The 14,357-nt window shown below is 45.2% G+C and overlaps 1 protein-coding gene across 1 annotated transcript in view; it reads left to right on the forward strand.

The window, feature by feature from the left end:
* CACNA2D3 (calcium voltage-gated channel auxiliary subunit alpha2delta 3) overlaps positions 1-14,357 on the forward strand; it is an 807,563-nt gene that overhangs the window by 354,232 nt on the left and 438,974 nt on the right. Inside the window, exons 6-8 of the mRNA XM_023755701.1 lie at positions 1,571-1,702; positions 10,917-10,977; positions 11,071-11,221. Of these exons, the coding sequence (XP_023611469.1) occupies positions 1,571-1,702; positions 10,917-10,977; positions 11,071-11,221 (344 nt within the window). The remainder of the gene's footprint in view (positions 1-1,570; positions 1,703-10,916; positions 10,978-11,070; positions 11,222-14,357) is intronic.

The following is a 14,357-nucleotide window of genomic DNA, read 5'->3' on the forward strand; positions in this document are numbered from 1 at the left end:
GGCAGCCAGCTGGCAGAGGGCAGATTGTGTGGAGGAGGGTGGGGGGGGGATAGGGTGCACTATAGTGAGCAAGTCAGTGTACCTAATTCATATGAACATTTCTGACATGATTTATCTCGTTGTCTTACCATGAGATTGAGGACTGGAGTGACCCAATCTCTCCTCATCCCCTCAGCTGTGCATAATGATGAATATTTGGAATAAGGACGCCATGGTGGGATTGCTGTGGCTTAGAATCCCACAGGGAGCTCTGGGGAGGGTGTGGGACTTCAGGCCAGTGAAATACCTCCATAGATGACTTTAGGAATGCCCTTGGCCTTTTCTGTCAATTATTTTAACCTTCCAAGCAGCCTTTGATGGTGGGCACTATTACCCCCATTTTACAAATAAGGAAAACACTGATCAGAGGTTTTGTCACTTCCTAGTGGGGTGCCGATAGGAGGAACCTAACCTTCTTCACTCAGTTTCCACTTGTGTAGCCTGCAGGGTAGCAAGGCAGCCTGTCTTGGAGGCTGAGGTAGGGTGGTAGGAGATAAAATAGCACAGTGCCTGTCCCACAGGAAGCACTGAAAGGTTTCTCCTCCTCCTCTCCGTATTTATTAATATGCTCATCCTGTTGTTAGTCTTATCCTCATCAGACTGGGACTGGACAATTATTTCCCCAGTTAGAACGGAATGTTGCTTAATGTGGTATCATTTTGAAACAGGAGTTTCGGAGATTAAAAAAAACAAAAAGTGGACAGTCATGACATCCTCGCTGCTCCACCCTGCTTCCACCAGTAGCCAGAAATCTTGTCCATTCTCCTTCAGTGCCCTTGCCCTTCATTCTTATGTGTGGGACAAGGGGTTATCTTTGGGCGGCCCAGGGTGAGGAAGAGGGATTTGCTCCTGGGATAGCGGGTCAGAGAGTAGACAGCTGTCTGTAATCCTCGTTTTAATCACCCATCCAGCCAACCAGCCCTCTCTTCACCAATCCATACGTTTTTGGAGTTTCTGCCACGGGCTGCTCAAAGGAGTCCAGCAGAAGAGCACAGCGAGGTGGTGCCTTCCGTCCTGCGCTCATGCTGCTGAACAAAAGAAGTGGAGAGATTTACTTGCACAATTCCAATTTACTTACCTTTTTTTTTTTTTTTTAAAAAAGCAAACTTCTAGGGCTGAGGTGGAGAGAATTTGAACGAGACTGTGTTGGCTGAGGTAACTGCAGTGAGAAAAAAAACACACACATGTTTTTCCTATTGTTAAGCTGAGTTCAGGCTCAGGGTGGGGAAAAGTGTAAAAAAATGCTAAGAAGGTCTCTCTTTGCTCCCTTAAGAACTGTGGGCCACATGAGAATAAAGGGATGTGCCTTTCAGGGAAGGAGCCATTGGGAGGGCTCCCACTTGCTGGAGGACTCGCGCAGGGCAGGATGGGGACACCCTGATATATGGAGTTTCCGGGGGCTGTCACTGTCCTTGTGGCTTTCTGCAAGGTGGCCTCATGCTGGTTACCACCAGCTATGCAATGCCAGCCTGGTTCTCTCACTTTGGTTTGTAACATCTTCTCTCTCTTTCTTTCTTTTTTTTCCCCCCAGACCCAGCAATTGTCAATGGTGTTTATTGGTCTGAATCCCTAAACAAAGTTTTTGTGGATAACTTTGACCGTGACCCGTCTCTCATATGGCAGTACTTTGGAAGTGCAAAGGGCTTTTTCCGGCAGTATCCAGGTGAGTATCCTGCATGGAGAGTTATGATTCAAACAAAGGGACATGTGATATGTTCCTTTAGGGTTCGTGGTTAAAACTGGTCCCCCTTCTTTTCAGAGAAAATGAAATGTTCTAAAAAGCAAAACAGAGGAACAGACAAAACAAAATAGAAACTGACTCATTGATACAGAGAACAAACTGATGGTTGTCGAAGGGGAGGGAGGTGGGGGCATGGGAAAAATAAGTGAAGGGGATTAAGAGGAACAGAATTCCAGTTATAAAATAAGTAAGTCATGGGGATGTAATGGACAGCATAGGGAATACAGTCAGTAGTGGTGTAGTAACTATTTGGTGGCATTTGTTTATTACTTACCACGGTGATCATTTGTAAGGTATTTAAATGTCGAATCACTGGGTTGTACACCTGAAACTAATATAATATTGCATGTCAACTATGTGCCAATTAAAAAGCTATTAAATCTATCAGCAGGTGCAGGATAGGATTGGCCATGTGGCACCTGCACCCCCTTGTGCACACGCACCGGCATCTTTCTCAATACAGTCATTCATAGAGTTGCCCAAAATGGGGAATGGTGGTGTGAGACATACAGTATTTAAACTTCCTCACAAGAGTTTGCCTTTATTATTATTATTATTATTATTATTATTATTATTGATACTATTGTTATAATCGGGGAAATGAACCAGTCATCATTGGAGGAGTTAAGTTCTGACTGAAAGGTGTAGGAAATGGAAAATTTGAACTTCAGTTTTCCCCCTCTGGAGCCACCTGCCCTTGGAAGAAGGGGCCGAAATGGCCAACGCACCACGGATGTCGGGAACCTATCCTTAGGGGCCACCAGCAGCACCTTCCAATGAGTGCATTTGTCAGAGTCTGGCCATCTTGCCGTGAAGCAGGTGTTCATTTGGGAGCCTTCCCAGGCCTCTACTCTGCAATAGGAATTTAACTCTGGCTTGGTTTGAATTTTAATTAAAAAGGGAAGTTTTAATTTTGCTTACAAGTTGTGAAAACAGGACTCGAGGCTGCAATTGTGCCAGCAACACAGCTGTACAAATTAACAAGCTCAACCTAAAAGAAGGGGGAAAAACATCCTGCATAATCTTGGAGCAATTAAGTGGAGTCTTTTATGTTTTCATTAAGTAAGGCTAGGCACCTGATGTCTTCCCACTCCGAGGCACAGAGACTGCCAGCCTCCGCCCCGAGGAGCTGCTTGCCTTGCACACAGCATCTGTCCCCTGAGACTTGCCTGCCAATGTCTGCTTTGCCAGATTATTCACCATTTCCCAAGAGCTGTGTTCAGCAGGGAATGCATGTTCCTCCTGGAGCTCACAGGAATTTAAACAATAAATATCTTATTAAAGATAATGCTATAATAAACAGCGGTCTGTTAAAGTTCCAGTATCACCAAGTTGCAGTCTGCTTTGAAACACTCAACAGAGAGTAAATTTCACACAGATGTTGCTGAAATGAGAGCTTGGTGGGTGGCTGATCCATTGAGGAAGCCACAAGGACATCTCATCATCTTGCCATGTGGCATTTGGCTGAAGTGGAGCAGATAAGAAGAAACCAGAGGTCATCTGTTGTCTCCACCAGCAGGAAGCCCTCAAACTATGGTCATGAGGAAATTTGAAAATAAAGGTGTATGAATAATCTTGGGCAGCCATAGCAAAATATAGACTGAAAGGTTGAAACACAGACATTTATCCCTCATAGATATGGAGGCTGGGAAGGACAAGATCAAGGTACCAGCATACTCAGTTCTTGGTGAGAGCCCTCTTTCTGGGTTGCAGATGGCCACCTTCTCCCTGAGTCCTCCCAGGGTAGAGAGAAGAGGCTCTGCTGTTTCCTACTCTTCCTAAAAGGCCACTAATCCCATCATGGGGCCCCACCCTCATAGCTTCATTTAAACCTAATTACCTCTCAATACCATCACATAGAGGGTTAGGGTTTCAACATATGAATGGGGGGGGGGGCTTGACTCAAACATTCAGTCTACAATAAAAGGGAATTCTAATAGAGAGTTTATATAATAGGGGAGATTAATTACATACAAGGTGTTCATCAGTCAGAGCAGTTGACTCAGAAATGCTTATAGTTCTTTTATGACATTTATAGCAGAATTTTGACTTTGTAAAATTTCTGCATCTTTTCTATGTTAATGTAGACATAGGTCACAGTCCTCCAAAGGGGTTTCATTGCCTGATAAATGTCACGCAGTCATTCAGTGCTGAGTTCTGAACAGAGAGCATGTAACATGATTATTGGAAAAAGGATCCAGGGGCATTTTTTTGCTAGGATGTTTTTCTTTTCATGATGCATCTTTCCATGTGTAGAGTGATATAATACTGTAAGCCAGTTATCAGCATGCATGTTCTTAAGCAGAAGGGATGTTTCTTTATTCTTACAAAAATATATCTTGAGTTCTTGCTTTGTTCTGAGCTCTGTGTGAGGCCCTGAGGATAAAATGGGGAACTGGACAGAAAAGGCCTCGGCCCTTGTGCAGGCCCCTCTTGTTGGGACATGCATTCATCGGGGATTTTGATTGAAAGATTCAGAAACCCAGTTATGACTAGCTCCAGCAAGGGGCACATTTATTGACTCATGTAACTCAAAATTCAAGGGTTGTGCAGTTTTGAGGCACAGACAGATTCCAGAAGTCAGCAATGCCATTTGGATTTTGACTATTTGCTTTCATTCTTCACCTCTACCTTCCTCTGTTCTGACCTTCTTTCCCTGGCAGATGATCTCCTAGCAATGGAGAACGTGGCCGCGGGCTTGCAGGGTCATTCTTCAGTTATGGTCCTGGGAAGAGACAGCATCTTTCTCAATAGCTTGGATGAAAGTCCAAGGATTAGCCTGGTGTGGGTCATGTGCCCACATGGGAAATCCAGGACACTGGACAGTGGGTAGGGCCAGTCAAGTGAAACCATGGGGATTGGTGAGGATACTGTGGCCTTGCCTGGAGTGGGCGCCTAAATGAAGGGACAATGACCACCATGGGGAGAGAGATGAACAGGTCGTTGTGGTACAGTGTGTTTCATGCTAAGGTAGGAGAAATAGAGGGTGCTGGGGGATCACAGAAAAGGAGCACAATCTCATCTCTGGAGGTGGAAGGAAATTCTTTCTGGAAGGAGAATTTTAGTCAGCATTAGCCTAGAAGCATACCTGTGATGATGTCCACTTCTGCATAACTTCACATAGGCCTCCACAAGTATCCCTTATGTGTATGGGCAGGTGGCAACAGTTCTGTCGTGCTGTCTGAAAGAAGTGTCTGTGACCACCCAGATGCTCTGAATCTAGTGTCTAATGTGGTAGCCACTGACCACAGGTGGCTGCTGAGAACTTGAAATGTGCCTAGTGAGACTGAGGAACTAAGATTTGAATTTTATACTTTTAATTAATTTAAATGTAGAATGAAATAGTCACATGGGGCTACTAGCTACTGTGTTGAATAGTATAACTGTAGAAAAAGACTTGTATAATCTGATGCCCAGTTTTCAAGGTACTACTGGCATTGCCTTTTAGTGTCTACTTTACAAAAGGGTCTCACTGAACAGGGAACTTCAGATAAGCTCTTCTAAACAACAGCAACAACAAAACTGCTGTTAAAGGGCCTTTGGGCTCTGCAGGATTGTTTACTCAGGGCTAGCGAAGCTCTGTTTAGTTCAGTTTCATCCCTGAGAGCCTTTGGGATTGCTGTGAATGTAACACTCCTGCTGATGATAGTGATGGTGGCCACTGTTTGTTGAGCTCTCTGCTGGCTGCTCATACACGCATTGCTTGCTTTAACCCTCACGTGATCCTCTGAGCTGGGGCTCCTGCAATGCCCACTGTGCAAATGAGAAAACAGAGGCCAAGAGATGAACTGACTAACCCAGGACATACCAACAGGGTCAAAGGGAGTTGGCAATGGTGTTAATGCTTCAACCACCTCTTTTTTTGTTTGTTCTCATGGTGGTTGTTACCCTATAAAATATGAACTCTGGCCTACGGCTTTCAATCCTGTCTCCTTTACTGGGATACCTGCCCCAGGAGGACAGAGCCATTTGTTTTGTCCATCACTTGTCACCAGCACCAAGAATATCACATTGTAGGTATTCAGTATGTATTTGTTAAATGGATATATCACTCAGTGAATCAAAGTCCAGAACATCTACCATCCCCTATCATACTGGTATTAGCAGCCTTCCCTCCCTAGGAACAGTAGAGCTGCTGCCTCTCTGGGAAACTGGTCACTAGCTTCTGTCTAAGGGACTGAATGACCGAGGAGGGAATGGGCATAAACACAGTGTAGAGCCATGTAGAGTTCTGCCATCCCCCTCCATTGCTCCCTCTTCTCCAAGTCCTCCCAAGTCTCTGTCCTGTCTATCCCAATATCCACCAAGTCCGGGACACTGGGTGCCCCCTTCTGTTGGTGGTTTACCTCATGATGCCTCATGACCACCATGTTAAGGTTAGAAGGGATCTCCAGGCTCATCACCTCCCAGGAGGCGGAGTTGTGCCTGCACAGCGAGTCTATCCTGAGAGCCTCGTCAGTTCATGATTTTACAGTCCTGGGTGTGTCCCAGTTTCTGCCTGGGTGGGGCCTTCAGTGCTGATCCATCCTTCATGTTCTGGCCAATTCTTCCCTCTGTCCACAATGATATGGCTGACTGACAGTCATTTGTAGCTGTCCTTAAATATATATAGGGAGAAAACTATCTGTCATAGACAGATCAGTAGCTAATCAAACACAGACACCAATTAAATGTATGCATGATGATATGCAGCTCAGTTCCTTCCCCAGTATCAGACTCTCCCCATCCCAGAGCCTCATCTCAGGAGATTGTTCCAGTAGGAGGCTCGATGATCACAAAGGGAACTGCTTTTCTGGTCTTTGTCATGATTTCTGGGCCACACGAAGGTGAAAGCTGGTTCCCAGTACAGCTGCGGGGAGGGGAACGGATGGCTAACTAAAGAGCTCTCTACAAGTTTGGATAACCAAAGAGCTCTCTGCAAGCTGCTGTTGGCTGGTAACATGTCAAGAGTAGGTTCCCTGCACAGTGTTACTTTCTGTTTTTTCTCTTGCCCGCCTTCCTCACCAAGGGTTAGCAGTAGGTGAAGTGTGGTTGATATTGGAGGATTGTCTTAGAAGACATTCCAAATTTGATTACAACTCAATCATGTTAAGCTAGCATTTCATTGTAGACCAGCTATTTTAGATCTAAAGTTATATTGGGAGGTATTCATTTAAACTTAAGATTTGGGGCTGAATAAACAATATCGAGGAAGGAATTGGGCAGAACTTACCCAGTTAGGGATAAACCAACATCTGCTACCTCTTGATTTTCCTTCCTTTCTTTCCTCATCTCTCTGGGCTTTTATTCTCAGGTAGGGAAGAGAAATCCCAGGTTGCAATGTGATAGTTAGTGTTTTTCAGGTGTTGGGTTGTGCAGATGACTTGGATGTCATTAGCGGCTCCAAGGCAGTATTGGGGAAAGGACTTGGCCCTAAGGAGAGAAGAAAAGCAGTGGGCAAAGATACCCTTTGTTGAGGTAGAGGGCAGAAATAAATCGAGAGGCCAAAAAGATATTTGGAGTTTACTGTGCTCTTTGTTGTAGTTGTTAGTGCTGTTGGACTGCCTTAAACCTTTCTGTCACATGCAATTATATTGGCAGCATGTGGCTCAGCTTTCAGACGAGGCTGGATGAGGCTCTGCTCTCTTGGCCCCGCTGTTCGTTTGCATGTGCTAAAGGAGAACATGAAGTCATATGTTGTTTTAGATGAAATTAATTTCACTCTAATATTAGTTTTAATGACTCCGGGGGACCAGCTATGGGGTATATGAATGTCGTACAATATTGTACATTCAGTCAGATTTGAGCATTGGAGTCTGCAGTAGAGATTTTGACATTATTTTGAGTCTCACCTCAAGGATGTGCTGAATGTTCTGGAGACTGTCCTCTGAAAGCTGAGGAAGGCAGCTTGGCAATCACTGGCGCTGCTCATGAAGCCGCGAGGCCCAGGGAGAAGCAGCTAAGTCTGCTGAGCTGCATCCTTCCTCCTGCCTGGAGATGCATGCCCCATCCAGCCTGGGTGGGTCCCCAAAGGCATGTGCACTTCCAGAAGTTACGTGGCTCCTGGGGGTAGCTCTTGATTAACAGACAGTTCCCTGCATCACAAAATTCCCTGCATGTCAGTGAGCCAACTATTACTATCTCTGGGATTTGAAGTTACTTGGATATTTTCACAATATCTACCTGTGCAAAAACTTATATACTAAAAAGTTGATATGTCCTTGGGGAGATGGTACCATCTGGAATAGAGTTTCCTGAAGTTTCTCTCCTAAAACATTTTGTTGTGAGACTGTTTTGGGGAGAAGGGGCTCAGTGGTCAAATTAGTTTGGTGAATGCTGCCCCTGCCGTTCCAGTCCCGGAGATTCAGGATGTGCTGGAGCAGGTTAAAGGCCCTCAGATGTCCCTCCCGGTTTATTTTTATTCACTTAACTTAAGTTCTCATCCTACTAGAAATCTCAGGGAAAGCTATTGAACTCGGAGAACCTTGGATTCCCTGATGTGAAATGAAGGTTTTGATCCAAAGGTCAGATTTGAGCAAGTTGACCCCTGCAAAGCCCATCCGGTCTGGACTTGGAGACCAGGTTGACTTTTGTTGTTACATCCAGGGCAGCGGTGCCTAGAACTGCCTGCATCCTCACTCAGTGTGCACTGATGTCCTGGCTCAGAAAGCCCGGGCCTCAGGTTCCTGCTGCTACCAGGCTCTTTCCTCTGCATAAACGTCTGTGCACTGGGCACGGCCACACCAGCATTCCTTCAGTTCCTTGAACTTGATGCGCTCTTCTCAGCCTCAGGACCTTTGCAAACATTGGTCTCTCTACCTGGGGTATTCTTCTTCACCCTGTGGCCACTCCTCACTTAGGTTTCATGAATCTAACCCATTAGTGGGTTTAATGGTGTCTCTACCACAAATGCATGCTCACTTGGAGCCCCGGAATGTAACCTTACTTGAAAGTAGGGTCTCTTAGATGTAATTAGTTAAGTTGGGATTAGATCATACTGTATTTGGGTGGGACCTACATCCAAGGTGACTGGTGTCCTTAAAAGAGGAGAAGACACAGGGACACAGGGGGAGTCAGCCATGGGAAGATGAGAAAGAGATTGCAGAGATGCAGCTCTAAGTCAGGGAATACCAAGGACCGCTGAGGCCACCAGAAGGTAAGGGGCAAGGAAGAACTCTTCCCTAGAGCCTTCAGAGGGGGCGTGGCCCTTGATGTTGCACATCTGTCTCCCATCACTATGAGAGCATACACTCCTGTCAAGCTGCCCAGTTGGTAGGCCTTTGTTACCTCCGCCCTAATGTGCCATCATTCTGTTCTCAGCTTGAAGAGCCTCCTTCATCTTCAGGATTAGAGCCAACCTTTATACACTAACATAGCCTCAGGTAAAGAGCCACCATTATTCACTAACACAGCCTCAGGGCCTTCTTCCTTTTAGAGCCACCTTTATACATTAGCATAGTCTCAGGTACTGTCCTTCTGGACATCTCTGGTTCTTGTGATTTCATACCTAGTGTCTGCTTTTCTGCTAGATATGAGGCTTCCTGAGGGCAGGAGGGGCTGGGCCCACCTTTCTTCGTCTCTGCTGTCTGCCCTTCACTTGTCAGAGTGACTGGGAGGAGGGACAATCCCACTTGCAGAGAAATGAACTCAGTCCAAAGGAGAGCATGCGGTGGCATCAATTCCTGTCCCCCAGGCCCAGGCCTAAATGCTGGGCAGGAGGGGCGAACTGACCATGTTCTCATTCTGGTAGAGCACAGCGATGGGGAGGGTGGATGGCAGCCATGCTCGCCATCGAAGAACACTACACACAGTTCAACTCCAGAAACACCCACTGACCGCCTACCATGAGTCAACACATTAAAAGATAAATTCTCTTTATATTGGACTCAAACCAATCCTGTGTGGAACATTACCTAGCCTCACCAAGGATATAATTGCAAATGTGTCAAGACTGTATGAATGTGGCTGCACTTGGCTTTGTACAAAGCAGTGTGTCAGATGTTTTTAAAACAAATTGCATTCTTGTCCTTTAGTGTACAATAGCATGTCAGCTTTATTTTATCTTCATTACCTAATGGCCTTCCATTGGCAGTGGCTTCTCATACTTTTTTCTGATTTGTTACAGGGAAGTCATTAAATGAGGCACATTTGCAGATGGGAAATGTAGGTACAAGGAAGACAAGAACAAAATGACTCATTGGATTACAAACTGCCATCTCAGAGTTATCTGTGTAATAACTCGGGGGCGTTATCTTGAGCACATGCCTGTGAGCCCCGTGTGGTCCGGAAGGCTGGCCATTATTAATTGGAAAGGAGACTCTCAAGGCTACAATCTCAGTCACGATTTCCTCATAGAAAATAATTTTTCTAGTGTTCTGAACTCCAAAGTCTGTGTTTCAAATCCTCCATCTCTGAGCACCACTGAGAGTTGAAAACAATGATTTTCTATCTTATTTTTAGGCAGCAAAAACGTTTTTTAAAAGTTTTATTCTTAAAAACCAAGTTGTAAACAGAGAATGTCAACTGTCTGCAAACCATGAAGCTAAAGGTGTTGGAATCCATTTACATCTAAGAAAAGCTCTCCAGGCCTCCAAGCTTGAAATTCACACTTCATTGTACAGCACAATTAGGGCCATTTTATTTTATTTTATTTTAAAACCAGGCCAAAATTCCTGATTTTAAAAACAGGAGTCAGGAAAGAACAGACCTGTGTATATTCTGCGATAGCAACATATCAAATGCTTGCTACCTCCCATACTATAGGCATAACTGACCCAGGTCCAGGGATGCGCCCACCTTGCCCAGAGACCTGTGAATCATGCCCCAGGTCCAGCAATTTGAGGGACAGTGAGAAATGACCTTGGCTAACTTTATCTTTACCCACGAAGGGGCTGCAGCCCGTCCTTCCTCAATGGACAGCGCTTTACTCAAGGCAGTGCCACCGCCAGCGGGCCTTGGCAGGAGTGCACTCAGGCTAATTGCTGTCCTGTGAGCACCCTCCCAGAGTGGGCGACGGAGCACGTGATGAGCTCCAGGATTGGTCTTCACATGTGATTTTTCACCCTGTCCACTCAGTCAGCAAAGCAGAGCAGCCTTGAAGTGCTATGAATAAATATTTGAAGTTTCTGGGTTTCTTATAACTCCATTTTTCTTCTAGGGATTAAATGGGAACCAGATGAGAATGGAGTCATTGCCTTCGACTGCAGGAACCGAAAATGGTAGGAAATGGACAAACCTCTCAGTTAGTTTTTAAAAGGCAAACTTGCAGAGAGGGTCAAGATTCCGTTTCCCTGTGTGTTCCCCTGGCCTAGGTACATCCAGGCAGCGACTTCTCCAAAGGACGTGGTCATCTTAGTGGACGTCAGCGGCAGCATGAAGGGTCTCCGCCTGACCATCGCCAAGCAGACGGTCTCGTCTATTCTGGACACGCTGGGGGACGATGACTTCTTCAACATCATCGCTGTGAGTGCGGCTGCTTTGTGCTTTCTGTGCACTTCGGGTTCCTTTGATCTTTTAGTAGCAACGGTTCACAGTCTTATTGCTTTTGTATGTAGAGCGTTAGATGCCCAGGATGAGGACCGGTGAGTCCCCTGTCAGCTCAGTGAGTGGTGAGGTTGGAGAGGCTCGGGGAGACTGGGGTGCTGGTGAGCGCAGTTGCTCTCCTAACCACGCAGACAGCTGCTGCTGGAAGGTAGCACGAGGTTGGTTTTCCTGGGTCGCCAGCCTCTGCAGAATTAGACGTGGCAAGGTTCTCCTTAAACTGCTAGATCTTCTCCTGTGGGAATTAACTTCCAGCTGGATTGATCTGATGACAGTGATAGTGATAACAATCGTGATGATAAAATGAGGAAAAAGTGAAGAGCAGTCGTAGACTCACTTACAGAACACTTTATCTCATCTTCAGAAACCAGAGTGGCACTTATTAAGTGCCTACTGTGTGCCATTTACTTTCCTCTTCATATTTGCATTCTCTTTGTCGCTCACAGCAACTCTAGGTAGTCCGGGTGGTTTGGGCGTTTGCTCAGACAAAGCTGCTTGGATTGAGAGAGTGTCAGTCAGTGAGCTGAGGCCACAGCACTGGGAAGTGGGAGATGCAGGAGCCAAGCCTGGCAGTGCCGTCCTCTCTGGCAAGAGCCGATTCAGCTGCGCATCTTCATCTCCTCCCCAGTTCTCTGGTGTGATTCTCTTCAGGTCCTTTATGTCCCTGTCACTCTTTTCCCCAAGAGTGTAGCCACAGTGAGCCTGGTCCTTCTCCTGGAGAGCTTACCCAGGTGCTCCTGGGTGGGTCACCTGGGCTGGGTCTCATCACCTCTATCTGGGACGTGGAGGGCGTGTAGCAGGCAGGGAGGCAGCATGGTGAAGGGGACGGAGCTTGGGCTTTGGAGTTGGGACTTAGTTTTGAATCGGTTCTGCCACAAACAGTTGTGCATCTGGGGGCAAACCACTGAGTCTGGTCATCCGCCAGCCAGCTGTGAAGCCGATATAATCACATGGCCCACAGGGTGCTCCCGCAGTCCCTGGGCCAGTGCACAGGAGGCCACGGTCAGTGGGAGGGTGCTATTTGAAGAGCGGTGTATCATCATGCTGTGAGAATGCTGTTGCTCTTGTCTGCTGGGCTCCCCTGAGCCCCTGAGCAGAATGTGGCAGCCTCCTGCATGACACCCTCTTTTATTCGCTAGGCAGAGGGCTTGACTGAGTGTCCTCCTGCCTGCGTGTGCTTGTGATGGGACTCTGAGCAAAAGGCACAACCACAGGGCCTCATGATTTAGAGCTTCAGATTTTACAAAGCCCCGAAGAAGAAAGGGAAAAGAAAGAAAATCATAGCTTCCATGAAAGTAGGGGTTAGTCTTGTTCATTCATTAAACTGTCATTGGTGCTTAGAACAGTGCCTGGCAAATAGTAGGAGTTTAAATATTTATGGAATGAATAATACCAGCAGCTGCTTTCCACAGAGTGCCCACTGTGTGCAAGCCCCTGCTAAGTGTCTTATGTGGATTCCCTCATTGGATCCTCTCCAGCTCTGTGCTAAGTGGCATGGAGAGAAAGGCACCAAGAGGTAGAAATGACTGGCTTAAGATCACTACCCAGAGAAAGGGGCACAGTGAGGACTCAGAAACAGTCTGGCTTGACCTCCCACTTCCTGAGCAGAAGTGAAGAGGATGGAGTTGAGGGTTCAGCCACCTTCCTGTGAAACTCCATGGCCAGGGGCAGGGTTTTTCCCCCAGGAGACTTTCAGATAGAAGTTGTCTAACTACCAGTCATTGAGAATATGCAAATGAAGCCTGATCCCCACACATCCTGAAGCATTTACAGATAAGAAGCAGCTAATTCGGGACTATCTTTCTTATTAATCTTTAATTACTCATTACAGAAGTATCAGAAATTTGCATAATAAGAAGAGCTAACTAATTACATCCTGAATTCTTATCAGTCAGAATTTATTGTTCTGTTAACAAAACCAATCGATTGAAATAATCTCTGTAAATTCATTAAGATACACACACAGTGTCAACTCAATAATGAAAAGAGGGTGATTAAGATAATTAAAAGTAGACATGCCAGTTATTATAGATCACTTAAGAAAAAAAGTTATTTTTTACCCCAAATTGTCCCGTTATGTAAAGAAATCTATTAGAAATCCCATTAATCCTCTCTACACATCTCTTTGTTAGTTTTCAACATAAATGATCAGCATTAGGACTATATACATAATTATTTCAGTAACTAGAAAGATACTCGGAACATTTTTACATGAAATCTCTACAGTAAAATCATGAACTCTGCTTCCCTAAAGGATAAAGGAATGGACCAAATATGTTAGTGGATTTATATCAAAAGCCTGAGATCACAAAATGAATCACTACTTAACAATAACTTTTCCACATTGATTTATTTTAATATAGACAATATATGTAAATTTTTAAACAATTCAGAAATGTTCCCATTCCCTTTTCATTTGGCACATATTCTTTCAAATTTTTCTGCATACATGAACATACATACATAACTTTTCTACAAAAATAAAATCACATTTTATAGAATATTCAGCAACTTGCCTTTATAACTCATATTGTAATCACGTGTATTTGCAAAGCAGGGCATTCTGTCACCTGTAGTTGACATTAACTTTTTAATCCATCCCCTTTGCTGGGCATATGCTGTTACTGATCTCTTTTCTACAGTGAATGGACTCCTGCATGTATTTTTGCAGGGTTGGTTGTGCACTACTAAGTAAAATCTAGATGTGGAATTGCTATACCAAAGGACATGCCCATAGTTAGTATTTCTGGAATACACTAAGTAGGATGTAATGTTTACACACTTAGAAACTGTATTAGTTAGCTCCATCTTCCATAACAAAATATGACTGAGTGGCTTAAACAACAGAAATTTATTTACTCACAGTTCGAAAGGCTAGAAAGTCCAAGATCAAGGTCCAGCAGGGTTTGGTTTCTGGTGAGGATTCCCTTTCTAGTTTGTAGACTGCCACCTTCTCCCTGTGTACTCACATGGCTTTTTCTCTGTATGTGCTCAGGGAAGAAGTGTGTGTGTGTGTGTGTGTGTGTGTGTTGGGGGGGGTGTGGGGAGTGAGAGCGAG

This window comes from Myotis lucifugus, unplaced genomic scaffold, assembly GCF_000147115.1.
Source record: "Myotis lucifugus unplaced genomic scaffold, Myoluc2.0 scaffold_83, whole genome shotgun sequence".
Lineage (NCBI taxonomy): Eukaryota > Metazoa > Chordata > Mammalia > Chiroptera > Vespertilionidae > Myotis > Myotis lucifugus.